The sequence below is a fragment of the Vidua chalybeata genome, chromosome 4, assembly GCF_026979565.1.
Source record: "Vidua chalybeata isolate OUT-0048 chromosome 4, bVidCha1 merged haplotype, whole genome shotgun sequence".
NCBI classification, from domain to species: domain Eukaryota; kingdom Metazoa; phylum Chordata; class Aves; order Passeriformes; family Viduidae; genus Vidua; species Vidua chalybeata.
The window spans coordinates 1,427,472-1,448,656 of record NC_071533.1 but is presented as its reverse complement, the minus strand read 5'-3'; the positions used below and the strand labels follow the sequence as shown (position 1 = coordinate 1,448,656).

The following is a 21,185-nucleotide window of genomic DNA, read 5'->3' as shown; positions in this document are numbered from 1 at the left end:
GCCATGGCGACGGGCGGGCCGCTTCCGGGGCGGGGCGCGCGGGGGCTGCCGGGAGCGGCATGGCTCGCTAGGCGGCGGCGGCGGCGCGCGGGTGAGCGGGCGGGGGCCGCCCTGAGGGGACGGGGGCAGCGGCCGCCCTCGGCACCGCGACGGGCAGCGGACAGGGCCACGCGGGGCCGGACACCCCGCTCCCTGCGCGGGTACAGGGGCGGCGAGGCGCCGGCATCCTCCGGCCCGTGGTTTCCGGTCGCCCGCCGCGGTGCCACTTTGTTCCGTCCTGAAGCTGGCCGTGAGGTGCCTCGTTAGGCGGGTAGCCGGCTCTTCTATCCCTGTTCGGCATTCCCCTTCACACTCCTTAAAGGTTCCGGTAGCGCGGAAGGGAGCTTTACAGCTTTACGCTGTTACTGAAGTGCGTACTGGGGAGAAGGAGGAGCGAACATGGAATAAATTGCTCCCCAGCGATGTGGTCACGGCACCAGTCCTGCCGCAGCTCACGGGGCGTTTGGACAACGCTCCCCGGCCTAGAGTGGGGCTCTTGGCGTGTCCTGTGTAGGGCTGAGTTGGACTCAGTGGTGGGACCCTGTGGCTCCCATCGAACTGGGCATATTCCGCGATAAACAGTTGGCTTCTGCTCCTAAATACCTCGGTGACGCCGACACCTTTTTGTCGCCTTTTCCCCGTGGCAGAATCATGGACCCCAGCTTGCTGAGGGAGCGGGAGCTGTTCAAAAAGCGAGCCCTCTCCACGCCGGCCGTAGAGAAACGCCCGGCACTCTCCTCGGACTCCTCTGCTTCCAAGAAGAAGAAGGCCAAGGTAGAACAAGGGGGCTCCTCCAGCTCAAAACAAAACACAGGTGGGTGGAAGTCTCCTGTCCAGCAGCTGCTCGGTGTTTCCTGCTGTTTGCCGTGGTTTATTCATGTGAGTTTTGCTGGTGGCTCTTGTCATTCTTTCTCTTCAATTACCACTTTTGTTAAGGAAGTCACTTGCACAGTGTGAAAAACCCATTCCCTGCTGTGCACGTGTGTTGAGCCTCGCCCTGTGGCTCGTTTGGAGGAATCTCTACTGCCAAAATTACTGATGTGAAACTGTGCTTCGGATGTGCTTTTGGAAACTGTGAATTTCAGTGCTTGCTGGGCAGGCAGTGGCAGTGGTGCCGTTCATTTTCCCTGTGTTTGCCGTGTTGGACGGGGCCTGGAGCAGCCTGGTCTAGTGGAAGGTGCCCCCGTGGCAGGGGGTTGGAACTGGATGAGCTTTAGGCTCCCTTCCGGCCCAAACCATTCCTGATTCTGTGATTATTTCTGGCAAGAGAGCACCTAAAACGTTTTGGTAACTGTAAGTTGGAGGATGTTCGTACCTGAGGTGGATTTTGCCAGGTGCACTTTGTTTGGCTTGCCTGTTGTAATTAGCAGTTGTCCCTATTTCGCCTGGGAGCTAAGCTTTGCTCATGAGCACCAGGCATTCCAGGGGTCTCTGCCTGTTTTACTGAGGAGTTGTGGCATTTCCCTGGGGTGGTGGCAACTGATAATGAGTCTCCCAGTATCAAATAAACAGTTAATGAAGCAGCACCAAAAATAGTGTGAGTGTGTGGAAAGTGCAGCACCGGGGGAGAGGATTTGCTCTGAAAGCAGTGGCAGTTCTCAAGTGCACTTTTGAGGTCAGATCAAGTGCCAGGAGTTACTAAACCACAAAATACCCTGTTGTGCAAACTCGGTCCACACTCATATTTTGAATAATACCACACATGGCTCTCTCCTAAACTCCAGAAGAAACAATAGGGCTAAAAACAACAGAGTTTGGGAGGAGTGAAGCATCTTCTGTCCCAGGGGAAGAGTTGGGAATTTGGGTATCTGTCTGCAGCTTCCCAGGCACCAAATAAAGTATCAGCCAGACATTCTAAAATAAATCAAGGGAGGCCAGCTTTCCATCCATCCCTTTTTCACACACTCCAAATAAAACAAAATTCTGCGTGGAATATCCTAAGCTGCGTCACTGGGGTGAGCAGGGTTTGCTGGGAAGAAGGGATGGGGAGTCAGGAAGAGGGCAGAGGGCACAAATGTGAGCCTGATCTGGAGCATTTGAGCAGATAAAGAAGGTTTCGTTTTGTTTCTGTGGTTTTCATGGGCTGAGGGTTTCTTTAAGTGCTTTTGTGGCTGTCAGAGAATCCACTTACACAAACAGGGACCCAGTGTGGCTCTGAGGAGATAAACTTGATCTTTTATGCTGCTGGTTGCGTTCCAGGCAGTACCAGAGAGGTTCCAGGGTTCCTACAACACTGTCATGCTGCAGAGTCAAAATCCATCGCCTCAAAACCTGCTTTTTATTTCACTTGCCAGATTGGCAGATGCCTGTCAGGATATGTGGGTGTCAGAGACAGGAGGTGGAGTAAAAACCTGATGCCGGGAAATCCCTGTCCCACCGCCCCAAGGAGACAAAAACTAGGGTGGTCAGTCCTTGTTTTGTTGTGCAGTGGCCACAGAGGTGATGGAGGGAGTCACTGTGTTTGTGTATTGGCACTGATAGTCCCTGGGAGTGTAGTGCCTCCCTCACTCTGAGGTTGTGTGACTCAGAGAGCCTGCCCTTGACACGTTTTGGGGGAGGAGAGGTACGGAGACCATGCTAATCTTCAAGAGACTTGCACAGCTAAATCTGGCCTGTCTGTGGAGTCTGCCTCTAAGCTTCCCACTTCTCCTACACTGATTATTATACAGGCATTACTATCGTTATTCCAAGTCATTATTCCAACAAGTTATTTGACAAAATTCAAAGCCGGTTTACTCAGTTCACAGTAGGAAATGGAAAATAAATGAAATGGATCGAATCTGTTTGTTTCATTTTATTAATCAATAGTAAATTGTGGCTATGGTCTTTGTCTTAAGACCTTTGTCTCAGTGGTCTCCACCGACAGTCGTCAAGAGCCAGAATCTTCAGGGGCTGTTCTGTGGGAAAGAATCATCCTGAGTCTTCTCTGGTACTGTGCAAGAGGACACCATTGCCTTCTGTTCCTTGTGCCCGCACCCATTCCCCTTTGTAGACCTGTGAAGTAAAAAGCTGGGATGAGTCCCAAGACTTGTCATTCCATGTGCTTCTCGGGAAGGCATTGCCAGAGCAGCAGAGGCTGGCATGTTGCACACGCTGCCCTCTTGTGTGCAGCCATGATGGGCGTTTTGTGGGAATGCTGCAAGTGTCCAGAGCATTTCCTTTTAGGAGAGAGGCAGGATTTAATTCAGTGCATCCCAGTGGCTACTCTGGCCTCTTGAGCAGGATTTCCCAGTCTGATGCTGTTGCACACAGCAGAAGGTGACATGTCATCACTATCTTCATCATACATCTCAGTGTGAGTCCTAAATGATCTTGTACTCAGGGCATTGGCTTCCATCAGTTGTGCTTTTGACTTTGAGCTTGAAGCATTCTCTGCACGGGGGACTGGTCCTGGCCAAACTTCACTGTAAGAAGTGCGTCTGAGGAGAATGGTCGTGAGGATTTGTGACTGCAGGAGGGAGTTTGCTTCTCCAGGTGAATCACTGGACTAGCTCTGCTAGTTCTTAGTGCCCTAGGTGTCTTGTGTCTCCATCTCCCCAGCCAGGAGCTGCACGTGTCAATTAGCAAGTCTTCCACTGTGTCCAGATTTTCTGGAGCTTAGTCATGCTCAGCCTGAGAGAGGGATTTGATATATGTAAAAAAAGGGGATCATTACAGGTACTGGCCAAGGTTTTTCGGACATGGATGGACGGTGAGGTCACTTAAATGGCTGTGGCCATTTAGGTGGGTTTTGTTTCCTTCGTGACAGGAATGTTTTCTGGGGATTAAATAACTTGTCCCACACATAGCTTTGCTCTGAGACATTTCTGTGGGGGTTCAGGAGTGCGAAGGACTTGCCAGGAGTTACTGATGGCTACGCCGTTGGACACTTATTACAGTTGTCATTTGTAACTGCAAAACTCAATGTTCTAAAGAAATCACAGCCACAGCACAGCTACAGAGGACTGGTGAGCCAAAAGTGTGAGAGTTCTGTGGTCAGGACATGAGGAAGGGGTGAGTGTGAGCTCTGGGATGTGTCAGCAGGCAGATGAAGTCAAGTGATGTAAGTCAAGTGAAATTCTCTTGTGCAAAGTGCTGGAAGCTGCGCCTGGGCTTGGTGACATCCCCCTCTTCAGTGTGGGAGGTCTGTGGCCCATCTCCCTGCGTTCTTGGCAAGAACTCCACCAGTTCCAGTTTGGCTTTGAAAGTTTGGGATAGGGATGATAGATCCAGTGTGTCCAACTGCTTGTGGTGTTGTGGTTGCCGCAGAAGCAGCAGCCTTGGGGCAGAGAATTGTCCCTGTTCATTTCCAGCAGGATTTTTGGAAAGGGTCAGATATTCTGAAGGTAATGGGTTATGGAGGTCTCAACACCCAGAAACTGTTGGCCAGACAGCATATGAAGTAAGGGGAGAACAGCTCCCTGGAACTGGAGAAGTGGGGGAAGAAAGGGTCAAACTACCCTTTTAGGAGGACTAGAAGAGACTGTTTTAGGGATACATTTCTTGTTGGCATAGTCTTCCTCCCACCACCCTTTCTTCTCAAAGCAAAAAACCCATAATAAAAAGTGCTGCCAAAGGCTAGAACACACCCAATCCTCTCCTGCCTGAAGGGTCTCTTGCCATTCAACCCTCCTGCCCCAACTTTTTTCTTACCCCTTGTCTGTCTGTCCTGTCCCTGTGTGGTTGACTCGGTGAGACAACACTGCTGTCTTTGCACTGAATGTGATCAGACTGTTGGACATTTTATAAATGTTTTCTTCAGTTAAGCAACACAGTTTTGTGCATGTTAGGCAGCATTTGTTCGGTCAGGTAGACAAAATTCTATGCTAGTCACTCAATATAAACAGCAAAAGTTCATCTAAAACCAGGAATCTTTTTCCCTTCCATAACACTGCAATAGATTGTCTTTCTGCTAAGCACTTGGAAAGCCTTTGCCAATTATTCCACCTGACATCCAGAGATAAAACTGCCACTGTGGGTATTTAAGTCCAAAAGCAAAAAGCGCACGACTTGCTCGTTTGTAAGGTACAAGAGGCTTCATTGGAGGTGTCAAACCAAGTTCTCCAAGTGCAGGTGCTCAGTGTAACCCTACACCACCTCTGTGTCACGCTTCCTGAAGCTGTTCATCATTGCTCTGACCGGATTGGGCTCGTTCTCCAAGTCTTTCACAGTTTTGTTTTTCACGCAGCAGCAGCAGTCCAGCAGCTCATACAGGAAAGCCAACACCACCAGAGAAACTACAGTGAAGATGAATATGATCAGGATAACAAAGCAGGCAGTGTTCCAGTTGTCATGGAAAGGGTAAATTTTTTGCACTTGGAAGCCCAGATACTGGGAAATGGATGTAGTAGTCTCATTCCAGTGGGTGCTGTTGAGGGTTGCCATTCTTGCAGAGCTGTCTGAGTATGCTCACTGGCACAGATTTGGGAGCTGAAACACAAAAACAAAGCTGTTGAGGACTTTGTCAATCAAGGACAGGCTGTGATATTTACCACAAAATGGAACTACTTAAACCCAGAGTAAGTGCTCAAAGTTTCTACAAACACAGATTGTTGCATACTCATATTTGCTCACCAAAATATCAAACTCCAGATGTGTAAGTTTGTGATAGGACCAGAAGATTTATTTTGGCAGTATCTGGTTCATGCAGGCATCATGTGGTATAAGTGATTCAGGAATGAAAGTGCTTTCCTTCTTTATTTCAATTATATGCACAAGCAGAAAGCTTACAAACTAGATTTTCAAGGTGTGCAGTGGTTTCAACCACCTGTCCATCATCAGTCTTGAGGCTGCCACTTGTGTGGTGTGAAAGGCCTTATTATTTTGGAATTGCCTGTCAGCACAGACTTGTTCACCTGCAAAACTCTGGACTTCAGGAGGGCAGATTTCCTGACCTGTTCATTCCCCTGCTCTAGCACTGCTGAGTAGTTTGTGCTGGAGAAACTGGGCTGCCCAGATGACACTGGGAGCATTTGGAAATCTTGTTTTGTGGTGCTGTAGTCATTGGGGTGGATAACAAGGAAAACCCAACTCTTTCTGAGGAGTTCTTATTTTCAACTCTGCCTAACCCTGGGTTGGCACCCGGCAGAAGAAGGGGCTGCTCTGTGGTGTGGGGGTGATGAAGCAAGAAGTTGACTCCAGCAAATGTCCCTTTGCTCTATAATGTAATAAAAAATTGTCCAAGGAGCTACAGTAACTTCTGGTTATCTGCTGTGGCCGTAGGATGTCATCATAACCTTTGAATCCCTCAGGCAATTTAAAACTGGGTGTGGGAGGAGGAGCTCAAGTCAGGTCTCCATATTTCCTTGAGGAAATAGCAAGGAGGTTTTAGGTGGAACATGGTGGTGATGGTGTCTGCGAAAGCTGTCTGAGCACCTGTCTTTATTTCTGTGAAATTATTAAAGAAAAGGACGTGGCAAAAACCAGGATCATGCTGCCAAACCAGCTTGTGATCTATGTCTTATTTTTATTGTTCTAATATTAAACATTTTGTTCTTTATCCTTCTGGCTTCAATGGATTAAAACTGAAACGAAAGAGCTTTGTTGTTGGGAAGGTCCCTGGCATTAGTGTTCCGTACACACATTTACTGGAGCAGTTGCAGTAACTTACTGTTTTTTCCTCTGTTAAGCCTGTAGCTGAGTACACAAATTAGTAATTGAATATACAGTGTATGACTGAGATGGATGGGATTAATTAAATTGTTGGTGGTTTTTTTTTTCCTTTAAACAAAAGTTTACAGAGCAAATCCAAGCTAAAAATACTCCTGTCTTGAGTCAGGTCCTGGCTTCAAGAGAGTGGCTTGATTTGATCACAGTCTGGGAAGGAAACTCAGTCAACCTGTTATGGGGCTACAAGTCATGGGGGTTTTTGAAGGGATGGCTTGAAGACTTATTTCAAAATAATCCATGAGAGAAAGAGAGAGGGGGGAGCTGAATAAAGGGATTTGGAGTCCCCTTTGAGGAGTAATTAAAATAAGTAGGATTTAATTGTGTATTTTAAGTGGCAAGAGGATACCTTTGGGAAAGAAAGAAGTTCTGTTTTGAACTTTGTAAACAAATTTCTAGGACCGAGGGTTTTGTTGGAATCTGTTACACGTAAGTTTGCTCTCTCTCTAAACACCAGGCACAAAACCAGACTGTTTCTGCGATGCAAAATTTAGTAATTTTGGTGGTTTTTTTTTCATTTATATTGCTCAAAGTGATCAAGATCTGGGGCCACTGGAGGGATTGGTCAGATTTGCACTGTGTAGCCAGGACCCTTTGCCAGCACAGCTCTCTGCCAAGGCAGTAGCTCTGTTCCCAAGAGGAGAGGAGCATCTTGGGCAGGCTAGAGCTGTGCTGGCAGCATGGCACGGTGCAGCAGCCATTCCCTTCCCACTCCACAGCCATTCCCTTCCCACTCCACAGCCATTTCCTCCCCACTCCACAGCCATTCCCTTCCCACTCCACAGGCTCCATCAGGGCAGCCATTCCCTTCCCACTCCACAGCCAGCCCCTTCCCACTCCACAGCCATTCCCTTCCCACTCCACAGGCTCCATCAGGGCAGCCATTCCCTTCCCACTCCACAGCCAGCCCCTTCCCACTCCACAGCCATTCCCTTCCCACTCCACAGGCTCCATCAGGGCAGCCATTCCCTTCCCACTCCACAGCCATTCCCTCCCCACTCCACAGCCATTCCCTCCCCACTCCACAGCCAGCCCCTTCCCACTCCACAGCCATTCCCTCCCCACTCCACTGCCATCAATAGGGCAGTGGTTTGCACAGTGGAGAGACGTTTGTCTTTTTGCCAGGAGGTGGAATTTAATGCTCCTTGAGGAGGAGGAGGATGCTCTCCTTTGATTTGAATGGGGCGAGGCAGATAAAGATCAGCTACTCTTTGCTGTAATTATTGAAATACGAGACTGAGGTAGCTGTTGCTGACTGCTCAGAATTAAAACAGCACTAATGAGGTTAGTGTCCTTGAAAGCTGTCAAAAATGGGCTGGTTTCCTGCAGTTTTACTTATTTTGTAACGGCACAGGTCAGATTCATATCATCAGCCAGTCTGATTTACAATCAAGTCAGCAGTTGTATGTATCCAAAATGCAGTGAGTTAAATATTTAATGCACTAGGTTTTAATTTGAAAGCATTAGCCTCTTTGGGCACTGCAGAGGAGCAGCTTTATTTGGAATCATATTCATGGAGTAGAGGGAAATGACTGGCAGAAAATCCTTTTAATGCAGCACTGAGGCAGCCCTGTTTAAGAAAGCACTGAGCAGGCATCTCGGGGTAAAAGCATTTACAAATCTCAGGTGCATTCTAAGCCAGCTGTTTGCCTTGTATCGATGGCTGCCCCAGTGTTTCCAAAGGTAACAGCAGGCAGAGGGATTTTCTCACTACCCACTGTATACCACATTTCTGGAAGAGGTTTCTTCTCCACACACACAGATCTCTTTTAGGCAGCCTAATTTACGGAATACCCCCTGGGAGGTAACATTGCTCACATTTCAGCTGGAGCTGTCTTTGTTTTAAGGAAAACCCGTTCGCTGTCATTTCTGTGAAATCACATAGAATCAATCACAAGGAACGTGCGGCTGCAGGAAAGCAGCCACCTCCCCTGTAAGGATGAAATCCATTTTGTTTACTGAATCTTGGCTTGTTGTGGTAGCTCTGCTGTAAGATGGAGTGGTCATCAATTTTCCATTAGTGCACAGATGGTGAAAGTGCTTGTCTGATCGTGCAAGACAAGCTCCTCTGCGTTCGGCGGGATAAACCCTGCTCAGCCTAGAGAAAAATCATTCTGATTCCAAGAAGCTTTTACAGGTTCTCAGCTTACAGGCATATTTTCTTTCAGTAATCAAGATAAACCTCAGAGAATGTTATAAAATGATACACACCTACCTCTTGTGTGAAAGGATGCTGAGAGAGCGCCGTTCTGGTCCCTTTTTTTAGTGCAGCCTATGGCACAGCTAAGATGGAGCTTTCCTTCCATTGGCCAGAGCACGATGCTGCTGACAACTTCCTTTGTGCTCATTTGCATCGAGCCCTCAACCCCAGGAGTAAATCATTCATAAATGTGACTCTTACTGTCTGCAGTGAGAAGCAAACGCCTCCCTGTTCTTGTTTTTTGGGATGGGATGAGCTCGTTAGCAGAGGAGGCGCGTTGGCCACAACCCTGCTCTGCTTTGTGCTGGGATCAGCCATCAAACCATGACGCTTGAAGTGTTAATATCTGCAGATTCCCAGCCTCACCGTGTGGTTAGATTTTCTTGTCATGGACTGTAGCAGGCTGCAAGCAGGCAGATTAAACCAGATAATCTTCCTGATTCAACTGACAGAACAAAAACATGATAAGTCATCTTAACTGTTTGTTGTACCTCTGAATTTATTTTGGTCACTTCAGAACTCTCATTGCATCTATGATTTTTCTATTTATTTATAAAATGTCCTACACAGACATTAATTTTTAATCTTAAAAGGGAACCCTGTAGGGGAAAATCCCTAAGGGGCACATCTTCAGGGGGAGCTGGTTTTTGATTTTCCTTCTTTCAATTTAGTAACCAGAATAAAATATTCTTCTGTAGCTGGAGTTACACTGATTCTTCTATGTTAATTTTAGAGTTGTTGTGCTGTGTAAAGCCTTTAAGACGATGTCATGTAACAGCTTCATGGTTCTGTTCTTTTATCTTGCTTCACTGATTTTTCCATGGAAATAATAGGGGCTCTGTATCTCTGAGATAACTGTTGTCCTGTCAGATGTGCTTAGAAATCACCAGAGGATTAAACAATCCCCACGGTGACAAAAGAGATGGTGTTCTTTTTCTGGAGTAGCTGAAATTCCAGAAAACTGTTGCCATTGGGTTTGAGCAGTGTTGTGCTGGTAATGAGCCTGTGGCTTGTGATAGTGGTTTGTGGATATTTGTGCTTAATGCGCTGTGCTAAGAACTGACAGGCTAATGAAGTGGCCATTAACAACCTTGCAAGAACTTTGGAAACAAAATGATAGCAAACCTCATGATAAAGACAACCAGAGTTGACAACAGAGGGGGTTCTGAGTTGTTGTTCCAGAGATGCAGCACACCAGGCTGAATTAGATTGCATTTGTATGGCTCTGTGTAAAAAATTCTCCACTAGAGCTGAAAAAATCACAGCCTTCCTTTACCTGCTGTGTAACCACTGAGTGTCTTTGGGGAAGAAGGGAAGCTTTGTGCCCCCATCTCAGCAGCAGGAAGGTATTGGTGGTGCAAATACAGTGCATTATTTCAGCGTGGATTCATGTAGTGTAAATGATGATGGGATGTTAAGCCACCAAATCAAACATGTTCTCATGTGGCAGTAACTCTGCGGTCACTTGCTGCTTCCTTAGCTTTTTATTTGTGGAGTTCTGGTCAGAAATGTTCCACAGCTGTGTCCTCTGACTCTCTGGGTCTGGATCAAGATGTGTGCAAGGACTCACCTGAGGGTGGCTGCCTCTGCCACTCCTGTTTCTGTCCACAGCTGTTGATTCAAAAGCTGCTGGAAGTAGAGGGAGAACGTGATGGAGCCGAGAGCCAACAGGAAGCTATCAAAGCACCCTCTAATTGTTTGTTTTCTTTCTTTGTAGATCACAGCAATGGATCATTTAACTTGAAAGCCCTTTCAGGAGGCTCTGGCTACAAGTTTGGAGTCCTTGCTAAAATAGTGAATTATATGAAGGTATGGTGTTTTGGTATAAAATAATACTGTTTTTAAATACTTTAATTATTTCTTGTCCTGTGGTAGCTGAAAAATGCTGAATGTTTCAACCTCTGAAGTTCTTTTACTGCAACAGAATTTCAGGAAACTGCTTGTTAAATTCAAAGTGCTGTCAGTAAATGAAATTGTCAGCATATTGTTCCATAACTGAAATCCTGATTATCCCAGCTCACTTTACAACCAAGATAATGGGGGTTTATTTGCAGGAATTTCTAGATCCTGTCAATTTTTGGGATTCATGGGCTAGTGATCAAAAGAAAGTGTCATTTGTTTCCAATCTTAGTTACTTTTTGGTGATTGAGTTGCTGAATGAAGTGAGTACAGAGCTGTAAGAGATCCTGTTTGCTTTTCCAGACCCGGCACCAGCGCGGTGATACACATCCCTTAACCCTGGAGGAGATACTGGATGAAACACAGCATTTAGATATTGGACTCAAACAGAAACAATGGTTAATGAGCGAGGTAAAGGAAACACATGTTCAGATTTTCATTAAAGAATTCTGAAAAACCCGAATTGTACACATTTATTAAATCATTAAATGTGTAATCCCTCCTTCAAGAAACTATTAAGTGGGACTGTAACATTCCTTGCTGGCAGCACTAATATTCTGGGGAAGAGAAAATTGGCTCTGGTAGTGTTGGTTGTGAGGGAAGCTTGACTTTGCTGAAGTCTTCCAAAAGCTAGCTCCAGGTTTCTTCCATAATGAACCGGAATATCAGAATGGAATGGAGAAGCTCCTCCCAAGAAGCGTACATAAAATTATCGCTGAGCTTTTGCCAGATGAGAAAAGGTAAACAAATACCCTGCAGCACCAAAGTTGGGTCCCTTCTCTGTTGGGGGTGCTCTGTGTCGTGGTGAGTTATGCCTAGGCTGGTGATCTAGGATCCAAGGACTTAGAATCTGTTTAGACTCAAACCTCCAGCCTGGCAGCTGTAACGTGTGGTTCATGTGCTCAAAAGCACACCAGAAAAAAAGTAGTAAGTGTCTGCAGTGTTTCAAGGTTTGAAATTTCTGTCCCTGTTACAGGCTCTAGTCAACAATCCGAAAATAGAAGTTGTGGATGGGAAGTATGCCTTCAAACCCAAGTACAACTTGAAAGACAAAAAGGCTCTGCTCAGGCTCTTGGACAAGCATGACCAGCGAGGGCTGGGAGGAATCCTTCTGGAAGACATCGAGGAAGGGCTGCCCAATGCACAGAAAGCCATAAAGGTGAGGAACACGGGTCTGCAGTTCAGCTGTTCACTTCTCAGAGGGAAGAGAGACGCTAAGAGTTTTCTCATGAGCTGTTTCTGTTCTTTTCAGAAGCCATTTCAGCAGATCTGATATTGTGGCCTTTTCTGTATTTCATCATTTATGTTCACATTTGCCCTGATGTTTCAGCACAGCTCTCAGAGCTCTTTCTCACAAAAGACTCCTGATCTCCCACATTCCAACTGCGGACATTTAGTTCAGCTTTCACACCTTGACCTCAGTCCTCTGAATCTCATTTTTGATTCATTAGTGTACTCATGTGTTTCATGGCCAGTTACTTTGCAGCTTCTCCAGTTTGTTGTTGCTTTTTGTAGCACGAGGTCTGCCTCTGTTGGAGTTGGAGACCTTCAGCTTGGAAACGAAGTGATTTTGAGTTGTTGTTTTGCATTTGTTTTTTTGAGGCTTTAGGGGACCAGATCATCTTTGTTAATCGCCCCGATAAGAAGAAAATTCTTTTCTACAACGACAAGAGCTGTCACTTTGCTGTGGACGAAGGTAGGTGTTGTTTTACCTGGGTCTCTATGACATCTGAATTCATCTTAAGTACCTCTGTGTATAAGCAGCCTTCATGTAGAGCAGTCTTTTAGGGTGATAATGAAATATTAGGTGTGTCCAGATGTGAGGGCAGTGTTTATATTAACATGAGGCTAACGAGACCGGTGAGTGAGTCCAGTGGTAATACCCTCTGCTTTATGATGGCTACACTGGAACATGGCACCAGGAATCCAAGAGTTGTCTTCAAGAGCAGTGGTACAGAAGAGACTAAGAACCACCTCACTGTGAATGAAATGGCAGCTAACATTTTGCTGCTTAAGGAGAAGCCAAAAAACCCCAAAAGAATGATTTGTGGGTGCAAGATTTTTGTTGAGTTTTTTCCCTGTTTATTAACCCTGTGCCTTTTATTGGTGAATGCAGAAAGAAGCCATAAATGGAACAGAAGGAGAAAGCACAGAGGGATGAGATGTGAGCAAAATTCTTGAGAAGGGGGTGGTTACAACTGGGAGGAGAGCGCAGATCTGGGGCCGTGCTGCTGCCCAGGGCTGGAGTGGATTTGGGGCTTCACAAGTTCAGCATGTTTGCTGTCACAAATAGTGGTAAAATCTTCTGGTGCCATTTTATGCACAGAAATCAATTACAGAAATCAGGGTGTGTTCCAGTAATGACATAAATGCCAACATCAGTTGTCTGTAAATGCAGAAAAGGGTAAGGCAGTCTGTGTCAGAAGATCTTATTTTGAATGACTCAATGACACTGAACACTTTCTTTTTTTTAATGTATTGTTCCTGTAACATGATACATAAAGCCATTGCATCGCCCAGCATCACATTATGTATGGTAAAAAAAAGAGTTTTGGTACAATTTTGAACTGCTCTACTTACAGGACCACAGGAGGATGCATAAAGATTTTTCTTTCTTTGCCTACCTCCAAGGGAATCTTTACTTCCAATAGAATTTAGCAACTGAAGATGTATATCTTTAACTGTTATGTACTGAGAGTACACACTTGTAATCTCAGTAATAATAGTTTTGTTTCACAAAGGTGATTAAATAGAGGTGACATCTACAGCAAATACAAAAATATCTCAGAAGGTTGAGGTGAATTTCTTTATAAACAATAATTTCTATCATTTCTTGATAGCAGCAGTGAAACTGTATGCAAAATGCAGAATGGATTCACTGGGGAATTTCTGATTTCCAAATGTTTAGGAGTTTACTCAGTGCTCTTGCAGTAACTTTTGAGACAGAGCTTTTTAAGTTTTAGCCACTGGTTGTACCATAGTCGTGTTGCTAAATGAATGTTTTTTCTTGTGCAATTTTTTTCCAGATAGCAGGAACCCAACCATACTAAAAGAGTTATCAGAGGGAGGTCTCTACCCTGTTGCTATTAGCTTGTAATAACTCCAGGATTAGCTGTGAAATTTCATAACAGAGCCCATTTTGTTAAGATGTAGACAGAGGCATCAGGCAGCCAGGATAAATCCCGGGCTCCTCTTACACAAGACATGTTGTAGCACACGCGTGATGAGCAAGCAATGCAAGCTATTGCTGCCAGAGGGAGGAAGAGGTTAAAAAGCCCCTTAAAAACGCCTGGCCTCCTGCTAGAGGAAGGCATTTAAGCCTGCAGTGTGTGTCCTGAAGGGATCCTATGTGCAGTGTTTGTAGTTCAAGGTGGCTCTGCTTCCTTTTATCCGCAGGTGGCAGCAGCTTCCCATCGGAGCCAGAAGTGATGTTTTGTTGTTGCTCTGTTCCTGCTGGTTTTGGTTTTCCTTTTGATGCTTTGTTCTGAGAGGGGGCAAGAATATTTTCTCCTTTGTGAATATAGTGATCCACCTGCATATGGCAGGATGCTGGAAGCATCCCTGAGTAGGTTCACTCACTCACTGCAGCTGGAGCAGGTCCTTTTTCCAACCGTGTTACCCTGTGATGAAGGAAACCCATCCTTCCCGAGCAGCTTTGCTTTAGGATTCTTTCCAGAGCAGCAGAAGGGTGTCTCTTAGGGAGTCACTGGCAGAATTGTCTGTGCACAGGACGAGTTATGACACGTCTCTGCCTTAGCAATGCTACTGCAGCTCATTATCTCTGGCAACGTTAAAGTGAAGTTTTTTAAAAGACTGCAAAATAAGCCTTGAAGTGTTGGCAGACTCTTTGATCTAGCAGCCGATGACAGTTCAAAATATGTTTCTAGTTTAATGTTTATCCTCAGAAATAAGGTCTCTGTGCTCCTCAGTGCACGGTGCTGCCGTATGGCATCCCAGTTCAGAACGTGTGTTGGCTGAGGGTGATAGCCTTGAAAAGTCGGGTGTCCTCTCCCACTGCTGCCTCAGCTCCATCAGCAGAGAAAGAGGAGCTGCCAGGGCAATTTGGAGTTCTCTGCCTGGAGTAGTGGGAGGACCTCCTTTCTGGCAGTGCCTGCCTCTCCGCCCTTGATGGCTGAACAAGCTTTTCTTTCTCCCCCTGTGAAAATAAATCCCAATGTATCGCAGCAACGGAGCGCTGCCTATATATCGTGATCTCAAGGGTACTGGAGAGGGTTTTAGCAGTAAGGAACGGCTTTTGTTCTTCCTTTTATGTGATTAGCCGAGGAAGGTTCAGATTGCATGTGTTCCTTCTGGACTTCCTGGCTAATTAATCTACTGTCAGTGGTGTGGAGCTGAAAGTGTTTATAAAAGCAGGGCCAGATTTCAGGTGCTTCAGCCAAGTCAAGTGCTGCCTTTTTGTGCTGGGGCGAAGCACTTTGCATGTGAACAAGGCTTTCACCCCTGTGCTGAATGCTGAAAGGCCAGTTTGATTGCCTAACTGCTAGAGATGGTATCTTCCCCAGCTGAATGCACTATAGGAAGTATTTTCTTGCTGAAAAATTCGGATACTTAATTATTTTAATAATTAAATTTTAAAATTCTTCCTAAGCCTTTGAAGGGCTTCAGAGAACTGCCAAAGCTTCTTAAATTTAATGCTGTAAAAACTGCTTGGGATCAGTGCTGATTTACAGCTGTGGTGGTCCAGGGACAGCACAGATTTAGTATCAAGCACCTTTTCCTCCTGGTATAAATCCAGTGCTGCGTTCCCTGGGACTGTTAGGACTGTAGTTTCTTCCCTTCTACACTGTTATTGTCTGGTTTTGTCCTTTGCTCAGCTTTTGGCTTGGCTCACTGAGGATTTTTAAGCTGTTTTTAATCTCTGGCAGATTTTATTACCTGTGTGATGTATCAGTTTATCTCCACAACCATCTCAACCTTTCTGCAAGAGCAGGTGAGGCAGACAGAAGTGCTGGATAAGCCTCTCCAAAGTCACCAGGCAGTCATTTACCCATGACTTCATTCCCCAAATGTAAGCATTTATAGAAAGGAAGTGTGTTAGAGTATAATCACTCAGGGAATGTCAGTGCAAATTGTTTTCATCTATGAGGCACCTCGTGATGCTGTAAAATCAAAGTAACTGTGCCTCCTTACCCCTTGGGTATTTCAGAGAGAGAAGGTGTCTGCAAAATCTTTGTTATGCTGCCCTCTGCTTTAGCTCTGTGTTGGTTCCTGCTGGTCAGAGCTCATTGTTTTGAGTTTTGACTTCATGTTGCTGGAGATGTCAGCAAACATCTAAACTGGCTTTTCACCAGCTCCTGGTCTCATTTCCTCCTCTCATTACTCGAAAGACCAGAATTTAGCTCTCTGGAGGAGCAAGGAAGCAGCCCGTGAGTAGTGTTGATTCTGTCCAGTTCCTGAGTTAACATGTTTTAGTGTTCAGATTTCAAGGTATTGTGTATAGGATTTGTTCATGACACTTGCCTTGGTACTGGGATCACAGCTTTCTGCCTCTTCTCAGGAAGATCTGCATTGGAATCAGCACTTGAAAGCTCTGTAAAAAATGCAAATCTCTGTGAGGGTTCAAAGCACCTGCATGGCTTTGACCAGAAGCTCCTGGGAGATTTCTCCCCTGGGGATTTTTTCTGGGCTCTGTCTTGTGAAAGCAGCCTAAGGCTGCAGAGATTGTCAGCTTGCCCGAGTGCGGCCTGCTGCGGTCAGGTGAAGCCTTGCTGTCTTTTTATCCTCCTGCAGCCGTTTTACTTTCATTCTGGCTGATGGATAAAATAATTTGGTGGCTCTGAGAGATGAGTCTCACCTTTTCTGTGCTGTGATGGTGTCAAGATCCCTCAGCAGTGAACAAGACACGGAATGGGAAAACTGAATGTGCTCTGTCATCAGGCTGCAGGCACCGCAGGAATGCACACATCCCAACCTGTTCTCCATGGCTGGCTGGAGCAGGCCAGCATGTGGGGAGCCTCCTGCTCCAGCCATCCCCTGGCACTCCTCACACCAGCACTGAGCTCCCTGTGGTCTGTGGAAGGAAGACCTTGTGAAAAATGGATCTGGTGTATTGAAGCCTGCCGCTGCTGTCTGCTCTTCAGGCACATGGCAAAGGCCAGGGTGACAGCACTTCTGATTCTTCTCAAGGAAACCAGGAAAAATCTTCCCCTATGTCAGGTCAAGGCTGTATTTCCTGAGGTGCAGAAGTACCACAGCTACAAATGCAGATGGTTGTTTCTTGAGAGCTGTAGTTATTGCCAGCTTTTCCCACAGGTTCTCATATTTCAGAGAGGATGTCACAATAATTCAGAGAGTGTATTCCCAAGGTCTAAACTTTCCCTGGCTGATAGGGGCATAGTCCTTGGAGACTTAAAAGCCTGACAGGTAATGTGTAAATGGTTCAGTGCCAGCCATCCAGCTGCTCTCTTTCTTCAGACCTTGCATTTAGCCCAGTGTCTGGTGTTACACCAAGTCAGTTTTGTGATGAGATGACGGATGGATCTCCCTTTCCTTTTAGAAGACACAACAAGTGCAGACAGCTCCTATCCACTGAAGGGTGGCAGCTCCCTGTGCTTCTCCACCTTTATCCTGTACTTTTAGTTCCAAACCAGTCCTTCAATAGGGAGTGTTTCCATGTTGTTGTGACTCCCTTTTTCCTGGGCAGTGAAGTATTTTAAAGCCCTACATGGAGCTCCTGCATGGGAAGGAGATTCTTTTGCACTTACTGCAATCAAAGCAGTAGTGCTGAAAGCAGCCTGATTTATGGAGGAGTTTTTAAATGGAGTTGCAGAATATGATATGGTGACTCTGGTGGGGCCAATTAGTGGATTAAATTGTCTGTATGTAAAGTCCATTCTAGCTCTGCAGTTTTGGATCTTGGTGCCTGTTCCATTTGTATTTCTTGGCCGCATTTAAAAGGTGGATGTGAAGCTGGAGTGATGTTATAACCATGGCACTACAAGAAATGCAGACCACTGTAGTTAGATATTAACTGTGATCTGCACTTCTGTACATGCTGATCTCTGAAGAGCTGACCATTTATTTTCTAGTGTTTAATTTTTCACTTCTGTTCCCCAGAAGAATGTAGACCGGTTTAACCTTAAGCACCTATCCTCAGCTTTCATTTTTTTTTTGCACCAGGGTGTTTTTGTCCATATATCCTGAACTCTAATGATGAGACACATTTGTTTGCAGCAGGATATTATAAATAAGAGGACAAACCTTCTCCACCTGCTGCAGCTGGATGAGGTGAGGGATGATCTGTGATAGCAGGCACCGCCAGCTATGCTGAAAGCCTGGAAACCCCCTCAGAATGGATGAGCAGGTGGAGAATGTCTTGACTACAGTGTCAGTCCTTGCATTAAGGGATGTGCACACTGATCCCAGGGTGCTGCATAGCCTCCGTGAAAAACAGGCTGTGAGCTATCTCCCTGTAACCAAACGTGGTGTTTTGACAGGTTTTGGTTCTCTTCAAAACCACTGCATTACCAAAAACAAACACTGTTCTTCACTGGTGAAATTCCTTTCTTTTTGTTTCCTGGAAAGCTGAGGCAGTCTCTTACTGTTGGCAACAGGAAGAAGGGGAACGCCTGAGACTCGAAGCATGCATTTGCATAGAAAAACAAGGTGCTTTAGGTAGGGAATAGTTCCAAGGGCAGGAACCGGATTGGTTTTGTACACTCCCACTTGGTTGCAGTGTGCCCAGAGCCGGAATACCTGTGGCAAACGGGCACTGGAGCGTCTCATCCCCAGCTGCACGGGACAGATCCTTAAGCATGCAGAGGTTGTGGTTGTTTTGACAACTGTATACTAAATTTATCTGGAAATAAAAGGAAAAATTGAGTCTTGCCTTGCTATGTGTGCCTCGTGTTTTATTTATAGTTTGTTAGCCAGACCTGCTGACAGGATGTATCTTAACTCCCTGCCTGGGGAATGAAGGGAGGTAGGATCGTACCAGCCGCTGCCTGGAGAAGGCATTCCAGAGGCTCTGTGAAACTTTACGTGAGGCAGAAAGTGTGCAGGCAGATGGCAGCTGCTCTAATTAAGACTTACTGTCTCTGTATGTTTCCCTGCTGCTGTGGTTTTTAAGGTGTCTCTCTTCTTTTTAACACCAGAGGAATTTTAGTACTTTGTTATCTGTAGAGCATGGTATGGATCATATTGCAGCGATACAGGAGCTCAGAGCCACTGAAGTAAATGTCTTGAACCTTCAGTAAATTAGGCCAAGGGATGATGAGTCCCTACAAGTCAGTGGCAGCTGAAGATGTGTAAATGAAGTTGCCATTTATGGTTAGTGATCGCCCTTCATCAGGATCTGTGAAACTCATTCACAGCCTACGAGGCTCTGGAGATCCCAGGCAAAAAGAGCAAATAAACACGAAAAGCACAGGTTGCCTCCGGGTGCTCCTGATGCTCGAGTGTCGTTTAGCTTGAGGCTGTTTTGTTGTTGTTTTGTTGGTTGGAGTTTCATCTTTTCAGGTTTTGGGTGTTTTTGGCAGTGCATCAGCATTTGGAGCGGGTGAAGGCTGTGCTGAGCGAGTGCCTGCTGGCGGTGACAGACTGACGCGCCAGAATGTTTGAGTGTTTGAAATCAAGTCTCTCTCCTTCCCTTCCTGTGGGGTCTTTGCCCAGGGTTTGCTCACTGGGATATAAAACCGAGTTTGTCGTTTCAGAATTCCAGAAGCTGTGGAGGAGCATTCCTGTGGATTCTATGGATGAGGAGAAGATAGAAGAGTATCTGAAACGACAGGGTATTTCTTCCATGCAAGAAACCGGACCAAAGAAAATAGTAAGAGATACAAATTATAGATATTCCTAGGAAATCCCTCCCTTCCTGATCCCGCAGTGTTAATTCCAAAATGTGTTGGTGAGCCTATGCATGGCTTTGTGGAGCTTGGGGGAGTGTGACCAGTGTTAAAAACTGGAAAAACCAAGTGCTGCAGCCAGCAGTCAGTGATTTTTATGACTTGTTAGAGTCAGTGTAATTAATCCGAGCAGCATCAAAGGAGGGCAAACTCCAGGAATCCCCGTGAGCTCCACAGAGGAAGATTCTGCTTGAAGCTACACAATACATCACGAGTAGTAGTATCTTGGGAGGGAGGTGGGGAGGGTTTAACTTTTCTGCTAAACAGATTTGAAGTCCTGATGGGACTGTGGACAGACCTGTGGGACATGTACCTGCTTCTGTAGCTGCACTTAAGAATGCCAGCTTTACTACTGTGCTTGGGATGCTGTGGCTCTGCTCTGTCCCAGGGTCATCTCCCTGCCTGGATTAGATTTGGATGCTGTTGCTTCTCCAGGAACCAGCACTTCCCTTCCCTCCCCACCCCGGGTTCTGGCAGAGCTCATCTTTCACAGCAGTGGTGACCAGCAGATGTCACACATCAGGTCAGATGTCACAGATCTTCTGAGTCCTGTTTGTTTCTTCTTGCAGGCTCCCATTCCGAGGAGGAAGAAACCTGCTTCTCAGAAGAAACGTCGGTTTAAGACTCACAATGACCACTTGGTTGGGGTATTAAAAGATTACTCTGATGTGGTTCCTGGCAAGCAGTGAGCGGTTGAATTTTGGAGCAAACACGCGTTTCTAGACGGGCTTTCTGCTGCTGGGGCTCGGTGTCTGCTCACACAAGGACTGACTGTATATAATAATGTGATGTGTTTCCCCCACCCCAGCAAGTGCCGAGGTGAAACAGGTCAGTTTAAGAGCAAGTATGAGCTACTGAATTTAGAGGTTAATTTAATTAGCTAATGGGAAACGTGTCTTTGAGTAAGAGGTTCTCACTAGTTGCCTGTTGGCATAGCGTGATAAATGGTGCTCAGCATGTAATGCAGGAATTCCTGCTCAGTGCTTAACTCTGCTTTTACATTGCTTAATGGGTATTTACCTGGAATTATTTACAAGGGGCTTTCTAGTGGGGTTGAATACAGCATTTGTTTTACCTATTTCAGGAAAACCTTTTCCTAAAATCACTGCAGGCAAAGTTTCTTTCACAGTCAAATACACCCACGGTTTGTATGCTTCTTCCTTGTCACGGGACTGAGCTTTACTGAAAGGCGGTGATATCTGAGACTCAAACTCAGAAAAGCCCGCTCCTGAAATCCCAGCAGGCTGTGGGATGGGATGCAGCCAGAGCTTCCTAATAGTAATTAGGAATTGCCCTCGGCGATGTCTCCTCACTGTTGTGGGTACAAGTGTGTTGCACGTTCTGCTCTGTGCACAGGAGGGAAATAAAACGACGGTGTAATACTGAAGTGTTTTCTTTTCTTTTAAGTAATAAATTTACAATGTAGGTTTCCAGTGTTGCTTCCTTAAAGAATGAGAGAATCGGCAACTTTCGTGCTTGTTGCGTTTTCCTTTTCGTGGAGGTAAAGGAATCTTTGCTATATTTTTATCCTCTCAGTG

The 21,185-nt window shown here is 45.9% G+C and overlaps 2 protein-coding genes across 6 annotated transcripts; one reads left to right on the top strand and one right to left on the bottom strand.

Annotated features, from left to right (window-relative positions):
* Positions 1-30: 30 nt before the first annotated feature.
* Positions 31-21,076, top strand: GTF2E2 (general transcription factor IIE subunit 2). 4 transcript variants are annotated; one of them, XM_053940365.1, is made up of 8 exons: positions 31-91; positions 687-853; positions 10,602-10,693; positions 11,087-11,194; positions 11,760-11,942; positions 12,386-12,479; positions 19,456-19,571; positions 20,217-21,076. In XM_053940365.1, exons 2-8 carry the CDS (start codon positions 691-693, stop codon positions 20,334-20,336), a joined length of 876 nt encoding a protein of 291 aa, XP_053796340.1. In that variant the 5' UTR covers positions 31-91; positions 687-690; the 3' UTR covers positions 20,337-21,076. The 4 variants fall into 4 exon arrangements, with proteins under 4 accessions (XP_053796340.1, XP_053796343.1, XP_053796339.1 ...); XM_053940368.1 differs by lacking the exon at positions 31-91 and adding an exon at positions 110-294; XM_053940364.1 differs by lacking the exon at positions 31-91 and adding an exon at positions 110-310.
* On the bottom strand, positions 2,825-9,401 carry SMIM18 (small integral membrane protein 18). 2 transcript variants are annotated; one of them, XR_008430466.1, is made up of 3 exons: positions 8,900-9,401; positions 4,672-5,448; positions 2,825-4,445 (listed from the first exon to the last, which is right to left on the bottom strand). XR_008430466.1 is itself a non-coding variant. In XM_053940369.1 (2 exons), exon 2 carries the CDS (start codon positions 5,401-5,403, stop codon positions 5,107-5,109), a length of 297 nt encoding a protein of 98 aa, XP_053796344.1. In that variant the 5' UTR covers positions 5,404-5,448; positions 8,900-9,401; the 3' UTR covers positions 2,825-5,106. The 2 variants fall into 2 exon arrangements, 1 of the variants encoding a protein (XP_053796344.1); XM_053940369.1 differs by having other exon boundaries at positions 2,825-5,448.
* Positions 21,077-21,185: the final 109 nt, after the last annotated feature.

Excerpts from the sequence above, each read along its gene's own strand:
- SMIM18 (XM_053940369.1), bottom strand. The coding sequence starts at position 5,403 with ATGGCAACCCTCAACAGCACCCACTGGAATGAGACTACTACATCCATT.
- GTF2E2 (XM_053940365.1), top strand. The coding sequence starts at position 691 with ATGGACCCCAGCTTGCTGAGGGAGCGGGAGCTGTTCAAAAAGCGAGCC. Across the intron at positions 854-10,601 it reads CAGCTCAAAACAAAACACAG|ATCACAGCAATGGATCATTT; the intron begins GTGGGTGGAAGT and ends CTTTCTTTGTAG. Across the intron at positions 12,480-19,455 it reads TCACTTTGCTGTGGACGAAG|AATTCCAGAAGCTGTGGAGG; the intron begins GTAGGTGTTGTT and ends TTGTCGTTTCAG.